Here is a 22696-nt window from a genome sequence, read left to right on the forward strand (position 1 = left end):
TATATGCTGGAATTTGCCTCGCTTTTATACTATAGAGGGGTGTACTTGAGGTTAATTAAGTTTGGTCCACTATATTGTATAGTGCTGTATTGTGTTCTGTTATACTTTATATGTATCATTGTATGTGTATATTATATTATGTAAAAATTCATAGAAAAAGTATTTTTACCTCTACAAAACCATAGTTTAAAATTGAAAAAGTCATCTCAAAGGTTATATTGCAATTACTCAAGTGAAAATGTTAAACTACCATGTGAAAGGAGTCATCTAAATAAAATATACAGTTTGAATTACCAACTATTTCAGAGGAAAACTGTTGGTGCAGTGATACACAATAAAAACATGTTATGTTGTCTTTATCCCTAAAACACATCTGTGAGCTGTTCGACTATACGACTGAGCAAAAACAGGAAGGAAAGGTTGCAAAATGTGTGCTTCTCTGGTGGGCACCAGGTAACACGCATTGTATTAACTACAGTGATATGATAACCGGCTTACACACTAACACACAGACATTTCAAGCAAGTTGTTCCCATGCCTGACAGGAAACAGACAAAAGACTTTAAAATGATAAAATTGCAGAACTTCAAAATAAAATCGTTCAAAAATGTGTATAATATAGGACTTAGATAGCATGGCATATTCTATTTTAGCTCTCTCAAGGCCCCACAGTAATGCAAAATAATCCCTATTTCCATTTTAGCTGCTGACTGTATGTATAAGAATAATAGCATAAAATGGACAATTGTTCAGAGATTATGTATGAGAGATACTACCATCTAGAGGACTAACACAGGCATTACAGGATAGAATTGAACTCTAGAATATCTATGTAAATGATTTCATATGTACATTTTAACAGAATGGGTTGAGAATGTGTTTCTCACCATGCAAATCCTGTTAAATTTCCCTGGCAGTTTATCTGTTGATCTGATGGCAGGTACATGAAAGTATGCAAATATGATTTGTTTTTATGACAGTGTTTTTGGGTGGACATACAGAATGGGGATAAATAAGTCCAGGGTAAATTGCCTGTATGAGTTTTTCGTCTATATTTTCCTCCTCTGTGGGTGTGAACAGCATAATGTATGTAATTATTTAAAGTTCACAAAGCCACCAGTTAAACCTGACACTGAACTACTGTACAAAGTAATCAAATACTAAGGGCACTATGATTATTATGCATGGATCATGAGACAGCAGGCTTCTGGGTAAAGGCATGTACAAGACCACCCAACCCTCTTGCAAAAGAAGCAAGACCCCTAGACTGAAAGAGACACAAAAAACTACAAACAACACTTTCATGTCATTTTGTGTCTCCTAGTTCAGCATCGCTTTTTGGTCATTTTGTATTTTTTTTTGTCTGATTATAGTTATTCTGTGTTTTTCTGTAGCCATTTTTTGCTGCTTTGTTGTAGTTTTGAATCTCTTTGTGTCATTCTCTGTCTCTTTGCAGTTTTTCTGTGTCTCTTGGTAGGAGTAGGGTCTCTTTTTGTTACTGTCATTTTTTGGTCTGTTTATGGTTATTTTCTATCATTTTGTGCCTCTTTATTATAGTTTTTTGTTAGGATTAGATCCTGTAGGCCCTGTTTTCCTTGTGTTCTCTCTCTCATGTTCCCTTCCCCCATGTGTTTGCTTGTCCCCAGTCCGTTTTCTGTGCCTGTGTTCTGTGCAGCTGGGCGTGGCCTCCTAAGTTTCCTGTTCCCACCAGTCTCTTCCACACCTGATCCTCATCTAGCCATCAACGCCACCACCTGCTGCAGTATAAAATGACCAGTCCAACTCATCATTCTTCGTCAGATCGTTCTGTCACCCACAGTGGTTTAGTAGGTCTGTCTCTGTGTTGTTTTCCACATCCAGCTCTGCCAGTCCAGTTTTGTGCTCATCCATCTGTTGAGTCTTGTGATCACTGTGCTCACCTCACCAACTTATCTGGCCTTCAGTCACCTGTGGCTCTTTGCCTGACTTCTCCGCTCCCGAAATTGCATCATCCTTCAAGGGATCCTCTCCCCTCTTCACTGCCTGCAGCCAGCCAGCCAGCCAGCCAGCCACAGCCCAATCCCTTTCCCAACAACCGATCCTGATTTCTTCCCCCCATTATTATCCCAGGCAAAGTCCCCCCACCCGCCGCAGCCGCCACCTTCAACTTCTGGTGTCTGTTCTTCTTTGGGGGTTCAGAATTACAAAAACCCTTAGATCTTCATGGTCGCGTTGTGTCTCTTTGCTTGATTGACTTTTGAACAAGAAATACTATTTCTCTTCAAACAGATGCACAGGCCCATTCAGTGATAAATGCGTGATGATATAAAAAAGGATACTGAAAGCTCTCTCTCTTACTCATACAGACAGGAATGCTGCATGTAGTCAAATGCTTGTCATATGTTGCTGTGGTTAGTAGATGTATTTTTATTTTACCAACCTCTTTAATTGTTTACAAACTGTTGCACTTCTGTTCACATATCAACAAGTGGAAATGTGTGGGAATTTATCCACAAGTCATTTCTTCTTTTACTTATTCAGTTGTCTGCTGGGGTTCATTAGAGAGCCACAGTAGCATTTAGTTGTCATTGATGACCTTTATGTGTTTTGCCCTGAGCCTCTTTCCCTTGTCTTTTGACGTATTTGTGGAGGGAGGTGTGTGTGTGTGTGTGTGTGTACAGTATGTGTGTCTACGGGTGTATGATTTGTGATGCACACAGTTTGCATGCTTGCATGTTAGAGCTAAAGGAGGAAGAGACAAAGTGCCATTACAAGTTTAGGAAAAAAACTATTCAGATCACCATTAGGTGAGTTAAACTGACAGGACATCTGGATTTTATTCTAAATGTTTCTTTAACAGCATCTATCAATTTCAATGATGCTGTCCTGAGTTCATGGAAACTCTTCAGTGAATTAAACCCAAATGTTGTTAAAATTATGTGCATTATACATAAAGCCTAAGATTTGTGACACTGAAAGAGATTAGGCTATTTCAAGGCTTCTCTCTATCCAACCAAAGATACTGTTAAGGCAACACAGTTATATGTAAGGTCTTTTTTGGTCTCATCTGATTAAAGGATTTATAAAGGGATTTTAACCATCATTAAGCTGGTTCCTGCTTCTAGTTGAGTAAAATTAATCTACATGCTATCTATATTAGGATCAATAACACCAAAAGAGGCATGTAAAAGGTCTGTTAGTAAAGTGTTGGTCCACCACAAACCTCCAGAACAGTGTCAGTGCTGCTTGGCATACTGGTAATTCCACAAGTGTCTGGATGTGTTGGAGAGATGAACACCAGTCTCCCAAAAGATATTCCCTCATTTGGTGTTTTGATGAGGGTGATGTTGAGTGCTGTCATGTCGGTTCAAAATCCACCATAGATATTCAGTCGGGTTGACACCTGTTGACAATAGTGGTGGTTGATGTTCTCAGACCCATTATTAAAGTAAAAACACAAATACCACAAGGTGGTAAGGTAAAGTGTCGTGGCTGCCAACTCAAAAACAGACGTGGCGTCGACTGGAACCAGGTGAGGCGTCAACCAGAGCAGTCGACTCAGGGGAGCTGTCAATGAGATGTCAACTGGGCTGTTGACTCAAGAGCAGATGTGATGTAGACTGGGACCCCTGACACTGCAACAGGTGAGGTGTCAGGCAGGGCAATCGACCCAGGAACAGATGAGATGACGACTGGCACCCATATGCTAGAACAAGGGAGGTGTCAGCCGGGGCAGTTGACCCAGGAATGAACTGAGGAATAGGTGAGGCATCGGCCAGGCGGTCAACTCAGAACCAGACAGAGTGTTGGTGGGAAAGGCCAACTCAGAGTCTGGCAGGGCGCCTGGCTGAGTGTGGATTGTGTTGCTTGGCAGTGAAGGCCCATGGTCACTGTGCAGCTGAGGCTCGGGATCACTGGGCAGCTTGGGAACCCGGGACTGAGGCTTGGGATGACAGTAGGAACCATGGAGCTGAGGCTTGGGCTGACTACTGGAAACCTGGTACTGTGGCTGTTAGGGGGAAATGGACGCCTCTATGACCTTTGTTTCTTTCCTGGTGCTCTGACCCAAAGATACCTCCCAGGAAAGGCTAGGTGAGTTAGGCAGAGAGGAGACAGCTGAGGGTCAGGCCTTGATGCAGTCTGGAGGCTAGAATGCCGTTGGCTAGCATGGTAGAGGCTAGCCAACTGGGATGAGGACTGGAGGCTAGCATGCTGGCTAGCCGACTGGGAGGAAGGCTTAATGCTACCAGGCCTGGATGCAAACTGGGAGGAAGGTTGGGAAACAGGCTGGGAGTTAGCAGGCCCGATGCTAACTGACTAGGAAGCTGGCTTGTGGGTAACAGGCTGAAGACTAGCTGACCATGAGGAGTGGTGAGTGAGGCAGTTTTAAAAGTGATGCCGTGACCATAGCTGTGACATTTCACCAATCAAGACCTCAGCTTATTATTAAACAGACATTCCACAATAAAAAACAACAAAAACAAAAACATTTGTTGTATTTGGCTATCAACACACACACACACACAGTAAACTATTTATACATTTAAATATCCTGAACCCACCTACATTTGTTTTAGCATTGATATTATTGCTAGTAAATGTATATGAAAGCATTTACTGTTATTGCTCTTGTGTATGAATATTTTTTTATAATTTAGTTTTTAGGTTTTCAGTGTTATTGATTGAATGTCTTTGGGGTGGATAGGTTAATAATCATTTTGCTTCAAAGAGGGCGCTTCTCCCTTTCTGTACCTCTGCTTCATGACGCTCCGGGCAATCATGTGATCCGACCCTGCGTCAAGCGACAACAAGGAGAGAACCGGAAGGACTATAATCTTAACTTCAAACTAAAAGCATCACATTTCTCTGCTTGCTCAATCGTTTTAATGATTCATGTATGTTACATTCGGCAAAAATATGAATCATAATAATTTAATGTTAACAAATCTGCAGCCTTGCTTTACAGTGTGCAACTTTGGAGTAAGTTAGTTGTAAAAATAAACAAAACATAAAGTTTCTTGAAAAATAATAATTGTATGAGTCATTTATTTGATGACTTTGTTCTCTTTATAGTGGATAGGTATTGTATTGTAACATTAAGTGGCTGTAAAGTTTTTGTTAAATTATACATGCCTAGTTGTAATTAATCTCAAACAGTAATTAATTAATATCATTTGCAACAAGAAATATTTGTGAAATTTTATAAAATTTATGGATGTCACACATCTAAATATTAGCCTATTTTGTACTTTTCAGGAGGTGTAGAGATGCTACTTTCAACTTCAGTACATTCCAGAGGGAAATATTGTACTCTCTGCTACGTTTTGCTGAAGTTACAATTTACCTTTTGTAAGATTTTCACTATTTAAGAAACTCAAACAAAAACCTCTCTCCTTATTCCCTGTCACATTTGAGATGTCTGAGTTGTCAGCAGTTCAACCGAAGAGACATTTTGCCTCATTACTTATCAGATAGTTTAATCAAAATAACTGTTCAAGGCCTAAAGAGGTCAAACACATATGGTGGGAACCACAGGACTTACCAAACTAATTATAAATAACTTAAACTAGCTTTTAATTTGATCAGCTGCAAAAATAAAATGCTGCTTACACATTGATGTAACTGTAACAATCTAAATAATGAGGTCGTATAATTATAATATTACACTCACAGGAAGCATTTTGTCTGCAGCACAAGGCCTTTTAATTCTGACATTTTACATACATTAAGCTGGTAATACTTGTGCACTTTTACTAAAATTGGATTTTGAATGCAAGGCTAGCTTGTAAGGGTTTATTCTTATATTGTTGTATTACTTTTACTTGAATAAAGGATTGGGTCATTTCTTTCACCACTCTCGTGTCATTTGTTGTGTCTCTTTATGGTCATTTTGTGACTCTGCTGTCATTTTGTAAATCATTCTAGTTTTGTGATAGTTTTGCATCTCTTTATGGTAGTTTTGCATGTATTAATGGTCATTTTGCATCTCTGTGGTCATTATGCATTTTTTGTGGTCTTTTGTATCTCTTAACTGAGCTCCGTGATTTTCAGACAAGAAATATTCCTACATATACACTCACTTCATATAGAGGCTCTGGCTCAGGGGTGCCCTGACCTCATGGGCCTCCAGGCCTGTGCCTTGTAGGCCTGTACAAAAATCCATCCATACTGATCTAACTGATCTGTAAAGCAGTAATAAATTATTTATTAACTATTATTAAAGCTGAATAGCTAATACAACATTTATTAATGGTGCATCACCAGAACGTGGTACAGACTGCATTAGCTTTAGCCAGTTGCAAGCCACGAAGCTTCGAATGTGCTTTTATTGTGAAAGTTGCAATCGGAAGATGAGTTTGTCGTCCCGGAAAACTTGACCACCGTTCTTCGTTCCCAGGGTTCCGTGAGAGCCGTTTGCCCCACCCCACCTCTTCAACGCTATCTATCTCAATGTACAATCCTCAGAGAAAAACGGGGGCAAAAATAATTCAGAGTAATTCTGCAAAGAAACGTTTCTCATCTCCCCGACTGGTTGATCGGAGCAGACGCGGCCTGTCGGCGGTAAAGATGAGCGTCTCGCCGCTGGATCAGTGACTGAAAACACCGCGGTATGTTCATGTATCATGCACATGTAACCATAATCTACCATACGGATTCAAAGGGAATACAAAAAACTGAGAGACTTGACAGCGGGCTGTACCTGCGCCAAACGGGAAAATAACGGAGGATTTCCACGAATATCGCCTGGATATTGCGTTATATTCAAGGACATCCAGCTGCCAAAAACCGCCTTTGCTCGCCCGGAGAAGCTTTCCGATGTGAGGAGAAATACAAATTAACGTTACGGAGAGAAAAAGGACGGAGAAGGGGCCTTTTTTTTGGGGGGGTCTGGTCAAACCCTCCGAAAAGGCGAGCACCAGCATCTGTTGACGGGGAGATGAAATTATTTTGACATCGTCTAAAAACAGGATATTATTGATAAGGTTGCTACCAACCCACCGCCCCCCCCCCCACACACACCACCACCCTCCAAAAAAAAAAAAAAAAAAAACTGTGTATAATGTGACGGATTTGCGATAGAGAAAGAAGCCCGGTGTAGCCTGATGATTCACATGCCGTCATTTTAAGAGGAAATATTTCTTTTTTAATTTTTTTTCACCCGCCCTCTGATGTGCTTTGGTTAGGTGGGAAACTGATTGCAAACAAGCCCTAAAAATAATAACCAAAAAAAAAAAAAAAAAAAAAAAAAAAATATATATATATATATATATATATATATATATTTAAAGGGGGGAAAAGAAGGTCGAGAAAAAGATAGGGCTTTGGTTGTGAGTGGAAATGAATTGAATGGCAGTGTGAGATATCTGCCGAAGATGGGCTCCGGAGGAGGAAATTAAACATAATAGCGTGAAAATCTATACATATATTAAAAAAAAAAACAAAAAAACTAGCGTTTCAATTTCAAACACCTTCAGGGAAACAGGACCAACGACGTCCATTCATGTGCATTGCCAGACTGGAAATTTCATATCCACTCTCATATCAATGTTGATGACTTCATTGCGGATTTACAGTGAAAAACACAGGAATCAAGCGTCTGAGAGGGCGGCATCGTTGCTCTGCTGCTTTCTGACTGATCTCTTGTCGATTAATTCCCGGTGAAGAGCCACATCCATCCATACATATTGTGCCAAAGCCTGGTGGGGCCCGCCGTCTACTACTTAACAGGTTAACATCTGTTTCATCTGCATCTGGCAACATAAATGTCACCCATTTTGAGCCAGGTGTTCCTCTGCTGGGCCAGTCTAGGAATTTAGGATCCACTGATTTTCTTCTGATCAACACCCTCCCTCCTTCCTTTCTCCCCCTGCACCCACCTGCCCACCCAACCCAAGCAACTACCCTGCCTCCCCCTGAACCTAACACTGGGTTTTTGGGAAGATGGGCTGTCTTGGCAATAGTAAGACCGAAGACCAACGAAATGAGGAGAAGGCACAGAGGGAAGCCAACAAAAAGATAGAGAAGCAGCTCCAAAAAGACAAACAGATATACCGGGCGACTCACCGGCTACTACTATTAGGTAGGTCTTGTGAGATTTATCATTAATATCTGTGTGTGTGTGTGTGTTCATTTTAGGCCTGAATGTCCATTTTGTGCTGAATAGTTGCACCCACAAAACCATACAAGTGTATTTATTTTCACCTGTTTATACACATATAATAGCCATTGTTTCAGATTGTTCTCATGGAAAAAAAAAAAAAAAAAAATGCTTTACGACAACTTCCTCAGCCTTTAACAGTGAAGCATCAACAAATGATGCAATGACATGAAGTCACTACAGCACTGGTTTGCAGCGTCTTGACACAAGACAGCTGAAAATCAGGCCCGTCTCCTGTAGTCATGGGTTACAATGGAGCATGATTACAGAACATGTGAGAGACGGTGGACGGACAGACAGACAGCCGCTCAGGAACCATGCAGAGGCTGGGAGGCCACCAACAGGCAATGTTTCTTTACTCCACGCATGTAAACTGCAAAATGCTGGATGTGTTGTGTTTGCGGGTGCAGTTTAGATGTCGGATGCCTTCACCTTGAGTTATTCAGGCCTATAGACTTCCATGTTTGATGCTGTTTTTCAGATTTACCATCGCATAATCCTCTCCACACTGACCACTCTGGAAATGTGTGTTCTCTAATCAGTTCTTGAAAACTCAGCTTTTTAAATTCAGATGCTATTTGTAGCTTCATCATCTAGGCCTCCATGTCAGGCTTCAGTGTATGAACCTAAGGCCAGGGCTAGCATCCTGCTAAGCCTACAGAGAGCAAATTAGGATTACTATTAGGATTACTAGCTTCACTTGAATGACTGTCCCGTTCGTTCTAATCTGAAATTGATCCTAGATTTGCACACTCTCGTTTCGACTCTAAATAGCAGGCCTGTAGCCTAGCTAGCGCCTAGTGTTTGGGTGAGTGGATTGTATGGCCTGGCTTCTTTCATTTTCAGTTTGCAAGGACACATTTAGGACTGGATGACATCTCATTTCTGCTCAAAACAAACAAACAAACACTAAAGACAATATTCATAGCTGATGTCATCTGCCAGCTCGTCCGATTCTCCTTCTCCTCACCACTAACGCTGACAGTTCTTCAGATCTGTCAGGATTGAAGTCAAAGTACCAATAAATTTTACCAATGTAAAAATACTCTTGTTACAAGTGTGCATTCAGATTTGTACCTTAAGTACAGAGGTTATTATCAGCAAAATGCACTTCAAAATATTACAGTGCAATAGTAGCATATCACTGTTGTGGCCAATTATAATATGTAGTACATATATACAGCATAAGATAAATCTGCATGAGATGATTCTTGGAGTTGGAGAGAAGAAAAAAAACTGTTCTGATTCGCAAATTTGTATTTTGTTTTTTGTACATTTCTTTTGTGTTTGTGTTAGATAATGGATGATTTCACCTCTTTGAATTGCAAACAGTTCTTCCAATGAAACCGTCTGAGAAGTTCAGAGGGGAAATGTCACTTTGTTGGAACTGCAGACTACTCACAGACAACTGAAACTAGACAGTGCTTTTTTTTTTTTATTAGCAATCATAAGCCAAAAAGGTTAGGCACCACGACTTTTAATCTGTAACAATGCAACTTGTAACTTATAAGTCAAATAAATGTAGTGAAGTAAAAAGAACAGTATTTCCCTTTTAAATGTAGAGGAGTAGAAGTATAAAGTAGCATAAAATGGAAGCTCTTAGGGAAAGTTTCTTAAAATCCTACTTTGATACAGTACTTAAGTAAATATACATGGTTACGTTCCACCACTGAGAAGAACAGGCAAGCCTCTTTGATTGGCTCTTTTGAGGTCTCACCGTCTTGCTCGGCCCTAGCAGTATTGTCTTTGTGTGGGGGACCGAGGGGTTTAGGCGTGGGACACTGTGGGTGCTGTGTCGGACAGGACCTCTGTATCGAGAAACAAGGCCCTGACATTCAAATCGCTTGTGGATAAAATCTTTGGCGTCAAGTTTGAAGCTCTTCCACTTCATCTTCTACTTTCCTGATCTTCCAACCAAGCCACCAAAATGCCCTTTTCCTCCAGGGATCCAGTGTTCAGTGACACGTTTTAAACCATCCTCCACCATGTTCAGATGGATCCCCATCTTGGATATTTCATTCTGTGCCTTTTTTTTTTTTTTTTTTTTTTTTTTTAAAGACGTTTTGTATGATTATAAACATCTCTGTGTCCTCTTTCTGCTTTCAGGGGCCGGTGAATCCGGGAAAAGCACGATAGTCAAACAGATGCGAATATTGCATGTTAATGGCTTCAACGCAGAGTAAGTGTTGGTTTACCTCCGTCTCGCACCCACAGCACATTCAGTTCGCTTAACAAACGCACACGGTTGTGGTGGTTTTGACAGGAGCCGGTATGAAAATATTTGTTACATCCTTGATAATGTGGTGACGGTATTTGGGGAGGACAATTGGTCCTTTCAGAAAATCCACATGATAAGAAGAGACCTGTAGCGATGCTGATGCCAAGCAGGTAGAGGCGCTCCCTCTACACTTCCCTGAGTAAAATAAGTTGATGAGGAAGTTTATTGTATTGTGGTCGTGAATGAAGTCATCAGGACATCAGTGAACAAACATGGCTTTTAGGAGACAAACACAGAAAAAAACAATCCGACTCAGATAGTATTTTAGCAGGTATAACTTGTACATTTATTCTTGAAACTACATAAATTTGCCCTTATGCCAAACCAATTAAATCATTATCGAAGCTACATCGCGTAATAGATCTGAATTTGTTGGTTAAAATAAATAGTTGCTGATAAAAGAAACTTAATCTGCGAATATTCTGATAAACGATGAATCATTTCAGTCATATTGAATGTAAAATCTCAATATTCTGTGGTTTCAGCCTCTCACATAGAAGCAGTTACTATTCAGTTGATATCTTAGTAAATTCAATTTCTTTTTGGACTGTTGAATGGACAAAACAAGGGATATGATGAACTTGTGATGAACCATTGTTTTTTGTGACAATACAAATTGCTTTTGCCAGTAAAGCACTTCTCTTAAAGCATCACATTATCTTTGATGATAAAGCAGCTTTGAAGGTGCTTTTAGTTTTTATTCGTACAACAAAGCAGAATTTGATTATTTTTTTGTTCTGAAATATGTATTCTTGTGTCTTGGGACAGTTTGGCCAGTGTAGTCAATTAACAGCTGTCCTCCTCAGTCAGGAAGAAGAGAAATGTGTCTTTGTTTTTGTAATATGACACTGATATATATATATATATATATATATATATATATAATCGTTCTGGTTATTAGTAGGAGAATAAATGAATTTAGAGACATGAGGATGTATTACTTGCTTTGTTAGTATATTTACTTTTTCCGTTTGCACGGGGGAAATGGACACTTATCATTGTTTTAAGAAACTATACGATATGGCCAAATGAAGAAAATGAAGTCAAATGTTTTGGGCAGATTTTTGTAGTGTTTTGGAGTAAATAGTCAAAGTTGCGTGACGCAAGAAGAAAGCGTTATCTGTTTCTGGTTTTCATGGAAACATTGCCCTGGGTGTTTTTAGGACATCCTGTCTTATGAATTTCCTAAAACTCAATTCCACCATGTTGGTGCGATGGAAACAAAAGTCCCATTTTTCTATTCTTAATCATCTGTTTCCTAGAAAGGGGTTTTGGAGTAGGATCAGGAGGAGGAGTGCGTTATCAGGTGCTTATTTTTGGGTCATGTTGAACAGACGCTCCTCACGGACGCAGACACTCTGGTGTAATGACAAATCCACATTCGGCTGTGACTCCACGGTCGGGTTTAGCCTTCAGGGTTTGTTGCTCTCTTTGGGCCGGGGGGTTTTTAACCTTGCTGGGTTTCCCCTCCGGGTGCAGGTCGGTGCCCGGCTGTGCAAGGTGCTGGGAGGATGAGGACGGGGGGAGATGATAAGGAGTGATGCAGTAATATATGAGATAGATAAGAGGAGGGAGTTGAGAGTTGAGGTGAGAAGAGATTTGTTCTGGCAAGTGGGTGTTCTGTTTTGTTTTATTTTTGTTTGATTTTTTTGGGGTTTTTTTTTTTTTTGAAAGAGGGGGTCCTAGTGTGAGGAATGTAGTCTTTCTGTCTTTGGTTGTACTGCGGTCGTTTGAATGATTGATCAAGTATCAAAATAGTTTTTTCTATCCCATCCATTAATTGATGATCTTTGCAGCTCCACCTGCGAGAAAATGGGGAAAAATGTCATAGTTCATCAGATATTCTTGTTTTGTCTCACCAACAGTCCAAAACCCAAAGTGATTCAATTTACTATCATAGAAGACAAAGAAAAATAGCAAATTATTCACATTTAAGAAGCTGAAACTGTAGATTATTTGGGGCATTTTTGTTTAAATGTCTCCAACATATAAATACTTATTAAGATTGTTGCCATTTAATATTCTGTTGATCAACAAATGATTATTATATATATTCTCTGACCAGACCTGTTTAAAACCGCTGAAAAGTTGGAAATGTGGGCGACAATTTGGATGTCTTGAATTGAAACAATCTACAAGACTTCCTTCCACACATTTAATGATGATTCTTTCAATGTCTGATTATCTTCTGGAAGCGCCAGTGGTCACGTCTAATATGTTGTCACATAAATGAAATTGAGGTGAAAAATATGGCGATATTTCACTTTGTCAGTATAACCAAACACAAACAGACAGTGAAAGATGTTCACTAACACAGAGAGATTTGCCCTTTTAGGTAATCTAAATAGCATTTCCAAGCTGAAACTTGTGGTGTTGCCCTCTGCAATATCCTTAGTCAGGGTTTGGTTTCGATTACAGCAGCATGCTGTGATGCTGATAGTGTCACTTTTTCAGCAAAGTCACTTTGGACAGAACACAGTCATTATCAAAAGATACTCATCTGGGCTTTTAATTTGAAATCCTGCTGCCGAACACATGACAGACTTTATTTCAGGAGTTGCGCTGCTGCTGTGACGTGAACAAAATACACATCTGTGCACACACATGGGGATTTTATGCTTTGTAGCCTGTTGCTCTGAAATAGATGTTTCAGATGAAGAAATCACACCGTCCAGGTTCCTGATTGTGTAAACAGCTCTGAGGTTGTTTAATTTGGGGGAATTTCACTATCAAATCTGAGTTTCAATAGTCAACTTGTCTCTTGTCAGGACATTTGAAAGAATTTAACACGTACACTGGCAGCCCTGGTTTCTGAAAGACCTGAGTGACGTTAGACCTTCACTCCTGGTATCAGTGGAGCCCACAGGTTGCATAATCTGAGCGCCGTGCTGTGTGGTGATGCTGAAATTCAGTTTGTCTTTACAACAATAAATGGACAAAATATGGAGCCTATCACTCTATTGGCTAACACTTTGGATTCTGCTTTGTGCTCATAGGTAAACACTGCTCTGCTGTTTTCTGTTTGATGACTATTTTTGCCAAAATTAAGACGAGTTCTGCTGCTGCTCTCATATGGTATCAGCAAGAGCACAAATTTCAGGACTTGCACCTGGTCAGCAAAATGAAGGTGTCTGTGCATCTGGAGCACAGTATAATTTACCTCCAGGCTGACGGAGAGATGCTGGGGGAGTTTGTTACACAGCACATTCCTGCTCAACCGATTGGCACAAAAACAGAAGAAACAAAACATTTCTTGATCATTATTTTAAAATCATTGGTTGTTTTTTATTTTGTATTTTAGGAAAGAAAGTCCTGCACAGCTGCATTATCCATATTTATATTCACAGCAGGTATATTTCTGCCTAGTTTAGGAGAAGTTTTTTTTTTTTTCCTGTTCCCTTTGGAGTCAGCAGAGTGATTAACTTTATTCATGGTTAACCTTCATGGTTCAGGTCCATAATGCTTAATTCTTTTAATTAATGCTTTTGTGTAAAAAAAAATAAAAAATAACACGAGCTTGTCTTTGTTCTTCACAGGGAGAAAAAACAGAAAATTCATGATATTAAAAACAACATTAAAGAAGCGATAGAGGTAAGAAATATGACCCATTGTAAATGATCATTTTACTCTGTCCAGCACTTTTCTTACCATGATAGGAGCAATAATAAATAGATTTGGTAATTTCCCCCACTGTAAGAGAATGATAAGATGGAAGATCAAGAGAAAAGAAAAAATTATTGACCACAATACAAACTGTATGCTCCTAAAGTTTGTTTGTGCCTGTAATAGTGTCCTGTGAAAATTCATTAATTATCCATAAAAATTCTGAGCATTTAAGTCAGAGCTTTTGCTTAACAACTGACAACGACTTGGAGAGTGGTTTTAAAATACCGAATAGTTAACTTTTTCCTTAACAGTGATCACATAACACTGGAATGAGGCTCCTCATGTAGTGTAGATGTGAAATGGTTGATTGTTCACCCTGTTGCATTGTATGTGTCTCAGCGTTGATGTGCTTTCAAAGTAACTGTTTTTATGAAATTTTCTGTCTTCGCTGCACAGACGATTGTGGCCGCCATGAATACACTCACACCGCCCTGCCAGTTAGCCTGTCCTGCAAACCAGTCCCGAATCGACTATGTCCTGAACCAAGTAAACCAGAAGGACTTTGAGTTTCCTTCGGTAAGTTGCACTTTGTTTCTTTGACATACATCGTCTCTCTCTGACTTCTATAGCAGTTTGTTTTAATTCTTCTATCAACTGCAACTCTGATTTTATCTTAACTGCCACTTTTAGTCGAACGTCACCCGCAGGTCGATCAAAGTGCTCTTCATCCAAAGTCTTGCAGTTTGTAATGAATGGACCAACAGCCGAAGCAAAACTTATGGCACATTTATGTCATTTTACAAACTGGTTTTTCAAAAAAGACCTAAAAAATGGTGTTTAACCCAGTGTCTCTGGGGCAGCTGCATGACATTCAGTATTTATTTATTTATTTTTTTGATTTCACTTAATCAGAGCTGAAACAATTAATTGACCAAATAATTAACCAAAAGCAATTTTGATAATCAATCAATTTATTTATTTATTTATTTTTGATAAAAAATACCCCAAATTCTCAGTTTTCAGAGCCTTAAATCTGAATATTTGCTGGTTTTTTAAGTCATTTGTCATGTTAAACTGAAAATGGTTTGGTTTTGGACTGTTGATATGTAAACCTATACTCTGGAAAATTGTTAGCCACATTTTTCACGACTATGGAGATTTTATCAACCAAAGGAATAATCTGTAGATGAAGTGATAGTGCAAACAGTTGTTTATTAGCTGCAGCCATAAACCTAATTCCATTTTTTTTTTTTAAATTAAGACCTTAAAAAGTTGCAAATTTTCATCACGGTCTGGTTTTCACTATCCAGGTGTTTTGTCTCAAGATTGGTTTTAAAATGTTATTGTAACTGCTGTAAAATGTGTCAGAGTATCGACTGTAGCCTGCTGAACCCTGCAGCTCTCCTGACTTGCCGTTGTGTAGGGGAGTGAGGCGCCTCACACAGCAGCCTTTATAAATCCGCCCGGTGTGTTTGCGCAGTGATTCAGTAATGAGCAGGTGTGCTCCCGCTTGGGAGGCTGTCAATTGAATGAGCCTCTCACCTGAGAGATCCACACCGCCTATTAACACTGATTGTCTGTAATAACCCTAAATGCGTCTAGAGGGACTTGTCCTCCAGAAACACAGAGACTCAGAGGGATTCCCCCTGAGCGCCCGTCTGCTCCCGGCGGCCTGTCAGGCAGCCACTGCAGGTCCCACTGCTGGACCATATTTATGTATTAATTTATCAGCGTCTTCTGGATCATTTTCAGTGTTTAAACCTGATGTTACAGATCAACTGATCAAAGAAATGTTACCCTGTTTGAGACTCTCAGGCTGAGAGCATAAAAGAACTCCCTCAGTTATCTATCAGTTTGATTAACATGTCCATCAACCAGCTCTCAAAGATGGTAATAAGACCATAATGGAGCCCAGTGAAACACAGTGAAGTCTGAGTGCCGTCAGTACTCTTCTATACATGGACAACACTACTTAATATTACTCATAAAAATCTGGGTGATTCACTGTTGATTCATTTATGATGAAACTTTTCGATCGAGCTGAAACAATTAATTGATCAATTGAAAAAAATAAATGGATAAATAAAATGTGAGTTTTGATAATTGATTTATTTTGATTTATCTTTGAAGTCATTTTTCAAGCAAAAATGCAAAACATTTCCTGGCTCCTGCTTGTTTCATGCGAGGATTTGCTGCTTTTCTCTGTTTTGCATCATTGTGAATGTAATATCTTTGGAAGCTGCTGGAACAAAGACATTTGAACATATCATGTCATGCTTTAGGACAGCGTGACAGGTATTTTTTTTTTTTTTTTTTTTACTATTTTCTGACATTTTGTAGACTAATGGTAAAACAATTAATCAAGGAAAATAATCAGCAAATTAATCGAAAATGAAATGAAATTGTTGCAGCTCTATTTTAAAAAAAGGAAAAGTTGTCATTTTCAGGACATAAATGAAAGATCCTGCATCTGATTTAGTGCTTGAACAAAGTAACGCAGATATTTTTAATCTCTTCAACACCAGATGTCATGTGTCCTGCCTTTATAAAGTCATAGTGTTGTTGTTTTTTTTTTCCAGCAAATTCAGTTTTAATCAGTGGAGCAGTGGAGCAAACATTTATAGAATATTTCTTAATGTAATATTGCCCAACTGTGGCAACTGGTTTATTCTACTTTGAAGCTACACAGGTAGAGATTGAAAGAATTGTAACATTGTTTTAAGTAGTTCAATAGTATTTTAATTGTTTTCTAACATGGGAACGGTTGTGCAGACGAAGAACACTGCGTCTGCCTTGTTTTTTTCCAGCATGATAGCTGTAATGTCAGTGGCTTTTTTTTTTTTTTTACAGTGTTCAGCAGCTGAATTTCCAGTGAAGAGTGTGTGTATTTGTGTGTAAGCAAAAGGAAGTCTCCTGATGTTGTCTCTGCTACGTCATGGCAAATTTATTATGCGGGCCTATCTCGAGCTGACCCTTCCCTCGGGCTCTCAGTCTGTCACTGGACTTCCACTGAAGACTTGCAGGGTCTCCATAGAGGGGGAAGACCAGCGCTCGCACTTTGATCTGATACTGAGTTTGGTCTCTTTCATGTGTGGTGCGGAGCGTCAGAGCAGGTGTGAACGTGGAGCTAATGCTGTTGAAGTTGTCGAGAGACCGCTGTTATTTGAAATAGTGGCGTTTGCACCGCAGCTGGATACTTAAAGCTGAAGTTTGAATCAAGTGTCAGAGTCAAAAAGTTAGGCTTTGTCTCCACCGATTCTTCCCGTTGACCTTAATGGTTGGTTGTTTAGCAAAGAGACTAGAGTAGAAAACTATCTGATAGGCTCAGCCTCTCCCCTAACTCCTCCACCATCTCCTCCTCCTCTTCCCGCTCCCCCTCGCCTGGCCTTAGGGCCTACTGGAAACCAGTTGGACTGGTTGACTCTGCCTTCAGCAGGGGAGGAAGAGACAGAGAGAGAGAATAAGCACAGGGCCTGGATTGAATCTCCGTAGTCTCCTCTTGATTTCCTTTTCAGCTTCGTGTCTAATCAATAATCCTCCAAGTTATTATTCACCGAAAGTATTTTTTCTCCTAATATATTTATAATAAAATGGGCCAAGTCTTTCTGCAAGTTAAAAAAAGAAAAAAAAAAAAAACTGTTGTTCAGACCGTTTTATTCCTTGCAGACTGATTGCTGCCATGCCCACCTGTCCTGGTCCCAGTGCAGTACAGTGAAGATGCCCTCTGTCCTTAAAAATCCTTGATGTTACAAGAACGTCCTTTAAGAGGAAAAAAAAAACCTCATTAAGAGCAACAGAAGAGGGATCCCTCTCCCAGGCTGTAGGTGCTGTGTATATACAGACAACACTCTCCTAACCCTCTACACACTGTAGCAAAGTTTCAGTTGGTTGAAGTACATGTGCAGGAAAGTTTGTCGTAGTTCTTTAAGACATGTCCAAAATCTCATGAAAATGCGACAGTGTTTTCAAATGTAATTAAGTGTTCAGTATCAAACTGAGATACGAGATGTACATAAGTGACTATCAAAGCCTCCTCAGGCCAAAAATACTTTGGATGTTTTCTCTCTATTACATAACTCACAAGTAACTACTGTTAAATGGAACCGGTGCTCTCTATCTTGTTCATTATGTTCTTAGGTTATGTGCAATATTAAATCTAAATTTTGCTGTTGTGTTGTAAAATAATCCGTGAAGGTGACTTGAGCTGCAGGTGGAAGGCATCAGCATGAAATAGACTGCCAGCAAAAAAAATTCCTTACTGACACAGTTCCTCTTTTACAAAGGACTCACGATGCAGTTCTTAAGACAACAACAACAAAACAACAAAAAAACTAGGAAATTATGTAGCAGGTAAGTGAAAAATAGTTCATACACTGACGTAAATCAGAACTTCCTAATTTGGATTCTTCAGACCTGCCATACATTATAGATCTGCTTGGTGATTGGTAAATATTAATTATATTGACGATTATTCTGCATAGTTTTCAGCTGCATTGGAAATTCCTTAGTTTTGTTTCAAACTGACATGATGATCAGCAAGTAAAACACAGTCCTTGCTCCACCCTGAAAAAACAAAGTGACCCCGTGTGGCATATTTTCTATTTAAGAATTAAGATTTTTTTTTTCTTGGAAAAAACAGTTCATAAACAGACGTTTATTACTTACCACCTTTATAATTTCCTTCGCCACTGTAGTAAATATACTTGGAATTAACAGTTAAATAACTTTTTTTTTTTTTTTTTTTAAGGAAATTATTTGGAAAGTTTCCAAAAATTACGAGACTAAAATAAGCTATTACCTTTCAACTTAAATTCAAAAAGCTGAGTTTTTTTATAATCCAAAATTTGTCATGGCCGATAGCTGATTTGTTTAAAAAGGCCAGCGCTGGGCTGACACCAGTTTGGCATATGGCATCAGTGTATCCCTACTTTTATTTAAATAACACAAAAATATTTATCGGATTTCTACAGCGAGTGCGAGAAATTGACAGATTTTTTTTCCAACTGCAACAAAAACCCAACAGCCCAACATACAAGAAGGGAAATCATACCACGTGTGATTTACCATGTATCACCTGATGGATTACGCAAAATACCTTTTCCTCAACCTAATTCTATAAATGGAACTTAATTTAAAATTCACACAAGTACGTCTGTGGACAGGCCAACTCTTTAAATTTAAAGAAACAAACAAACTACACAACTATTACAAGAGGCGTCATTTCGTAGCTGTTTTTCTGTCACACTCCGCTGAATTGTACACGTAGCTACGAATAGACTGTAGATAGAAAAACATTTCTTTTTAAATTGAAGTGGTGACAAAGAGAAAGAGATGGGAAAGCCTGGAGTTGACCTTGTTGACCTCAGCTCTTGATGATTCATTAGCTGCTGTGTATTTCTTTATTATTCGGTGCTGACTCTGACACTTGATGCCTGATTCTTTCTTCCGTAATAGCAAAGCCAAAATCCCTTTGGTTACACACTGAAATTTGTGTTGATTTTCTAATTAATTACAAAAGGTTTTTCACACCTTAAAGTCATGTATGAAACATTTACCTGTTTTTTAATGATAAAATCCACAGCTCATTTATATGCTTCTGTATCTCTAATTTTTCTGTTCATATAGTGTTAAATGTTTTCAAGTCTTTTTCATTTCCAAAGGGCTTGAATATTTTTTTCTGTTTTACTGCAGGTCATAACATTAGTTATGAAATGTTTCCATTTGTGATTTTAGCAGAAACTGGCTGGAAAGTCCCCAGTACAATTTCCCAGATATGGACCTTAAATGAATTTGTGATATTTTTAATTGGGTAATCTATCCATTCATCCTTATAAGTTGTGTTTAAGTATTGATTAACAATATTGCCATATTACCAGATTAATTGGCAAAAAAAAGTACCCATCTCGATTTCCTAGAACCCAAGTTAATTATATTTAATGTCTTGTTTTGTCTGACCAATGGTCCAAAAATCCCAAAATATTCAATTTACAATAATGTAAGACAAGAAAAATCCAATAATTTTCACGTTTGAGAAGCTAAATGTTTGTCATGTTTGGTTACCGAATAATCAATTATTAGAATAGTTCCTGATTCCTTTTCTGTTTATCAACTAATAGATTAATCGACTAATCATCTCAGCTGAAATTGTTATATACCACTAGGAAGTGCTGACGAAAATGTGACATAAAGGTGTTGTCACCCCAACCGGTTCTCAATGAAATCTTTTAATACTCTGGATGGTACGATCATGCAACAGGGATTTTTTTGTGCTCTATGTGGTAGCAAATTAAAAAGTGTTTAATTTAACTTAGTGAACACTGAAACCCTGTTCTTTTATGCTTCCTCCTCTGTTGAGTGTTAAAATTGACCCAGAAACTTTTTTCCTATCAGCAGTCTTTGCAGCTGCCTGCTTTGGCTGTGATAACTCATATTTTAGCTAAAAACCAGTGGGCGATAGAAATAACAAAGGGAACACACATAAAATTGAATTATTTTGCTAAAAGCCTCAACTTAAATGTTATGTTATTTTACACAAAAGCATGAAGAGAGGCAGAACTCGCGCCATCAGGCAGCCACTGTGAAGAAATGACGGCACTTAGCGGCGTATCAGCGTTCCTCATGTTTGACGACATTGCACTGTGGTTAAAGACAAACCCCATTTGTAATTTTACATGGAAGCATCACCTCGTCCCGTTCATGTATCCATATCTGTCACTGACGTGGTGGGCTTTGCTAAATCCTGCTTGCTCTCAGCTGACTGAAGTATTTTCTAAGAGTATACAGTTTAACTCTCTGACTCATAATGGCTTATTTGTGCCTGACTGCATTGAATGTGACCAAGTGAAGATCGTACTGAGGAGATAGGCCCCTGCGCAGTGACAGCCAAGCCTTGTGTCAGTACAAAGCTCTCCATTTCTTCTTGAACTCGGTGAACTGTTCTGTTTCCTGCCTCTGTCAGAGCCCGCTCATCTGCTGCTCCTCTCCGAGCTGCTCCAAACTAAACTAGGGAATATCACTGCCTCCTTCCATCTGTCCTTAAACGTTTTTACGCATCGGGATCCAGACAACAAATATGGTCATGAGCCAGGGACACTGGCTTGTCCAGAGATACCAACCAGCTTTTTCATTTATTTCCATCCAGTGTTTTAAGTGGATCATTTACCGCCAGCTGCGTGCAGTATACTCCATGTTGATTAACAACCACTTTTTCAACAGTAATTCTCTTCTCTTCACAGCTCCTCTCTTTAGGCAGCAACTGACGATTATTTTCATTATTGATTAATCTGCTGATTGTTTTCTTGATTAATTGGTTAACAGTTTTATCTATCTATCATCTACCACATGTCAGAAAATGCCTGTTAAAAGTCCCAACATCCATTCTTGATGTCCTCAAATGTCTTGCTTTGTCTAACCAACAGTCTCAAAATCAAATATATTGAGTTTGCTATCACGTTTGATAACTAAACGCATCAAATCCTCACATTTGAGAAGCCTGGACCAGCAAATGTCGCACATTCAGACTCACAGCTGCTATTTCTTTGAAAGGTTCCTGTTTTACTCACATACTCTGCACTTTTGCTCTCTCTTACTGTGATATCACATCTTTATTTCCGAGCCAGCCTTGCAGATATTTGTAGGTGTGGTGTGTTGTTCATCCAAATCCCTCTTTCTCTTTCCAGGAGTTTTATGACCATGCAAAGATCCTCTGGCAGGACGAGGGCGTGCGGGCCTGCTGGGAAAGGTCCAATGAATATCAGCTCATCGACTGTGCACAGTAGTAAGTCGGATATGTTCACCTCTATGCATATACTTGTAATCGAACATATTTCGAAGGGCTCACAAAGGCATGTTTCCCTTTCCTCTCTTTGGCTGTTGAGTTCACACATCTATATATACTCACGAGGAAATTCAGCGTGCACGCTGTGCAGGGGTTTGGGTGTTTTTGCCATGTGGTTTATGTGAGTGCACGGTGTCAAGGTTCATGTGGTGACAGTGAACACTAGACATGAAGTGGTAATGACTCGACCTCATCACAATCTTTTTCTAGTTTGGTTCATCAGATGTTCAAATGAGGAATAAAAATGATGTTACTATTTAAAAGATAAGGCTGGCGGTAGTCAGCATTTTTCTTGTTGTCAACAAATCCTTTGAAAACACCAGAACCAACAATATGTTAATCTCTCTCAATACTTTTTAACTTCCCCACTAGGGTTGTGCCGATGGTTGATGATCTCAGTGATCGACCATCACCAGAGTGATGTAACTTATGTCTTTGCCAATGTCAAGATGATGTCTTATTGTCATTATTCGTATTAAATTAACATTGAGTTTAATTTGTCCTGCCATAGTTTCACAAAGGCTTTAAAACGCATCTAACCAATGTTTGCAACACAGACAAGAACACACACACTAGGTGCCACACTGTGATTAAACAGAGTGGAGGAGATCGACAGACAGAACACGTCACTTAGTTCAGTTTCTTAGTCTACTGCTTTTTAAGGTTGTAAACAGGAATTTTGGAGAGATAGAGAGAGAGAGAGAGAGAGAATGACAGAAAGAGAGAGAGAGAGCCATAAACAGCTGTTTCGACGTGGCCCTTGCTGAGTTTGAGTAAGGTAAATAATTAATGCTTTATTTGTGATGACAATTTCGTTTTAACATAGCCATAAATGTAT

General features: G+C 39.1%; 1 protein-coding gene across 1 annotated transcript in view; it reads left to right on the plus strand.

Annotated features, from left to right (window-relative positions):
* Window positions 1-7564: 7564 nt before the first annotated feature.
* Window positions 7565-22696, plus strand: part of LOC139630079 (guanine nucleotide-binding protein G(s) subunit alpha-like) — a 32473-nt gene continuing 17341 nt past the window's right edge. Inside the window, exons 1-5 of the mRNA XM_071493177.1 lie at window positions 7565-8059; window positions 10244-10316; window positions 13952-14006; window positions 14478-14597; window positions 21701-21798. Coding sequence (XP_071349278.1) covers window positions 7921-8059; window positions 10244-10316; window positions 13952-14006; window positions 14478-14597; window positions 21701-21798 — 485 coding nt within the window. The 5' untranslated portion in view covers window positions 7565-7920. The remainder of the gene's footprint in view (window positions 8060-10243; window positions 10317-13951; window positions 14007-14477; window positions 14598-21700; window positions 21799-22696) is intronic.

This window comes from Trachinotus anak, unplaced genomic scaffold (genome assembly GCF_046630095.1).
Source record: "Trachinotus anak isolate AG129_WGS33_773 ecotype Australia unplaced genomic scaffold, CSIRO_AGI_Tana_v1 ptg000013l, whole genome shotgun sequence".
Taxonomy (NCBI): Eukaryota; Metazoa; Chordata; class Actinopteri; order Carangiformes; family Carangidae; genus Trachinotus; species Trachinotus anak.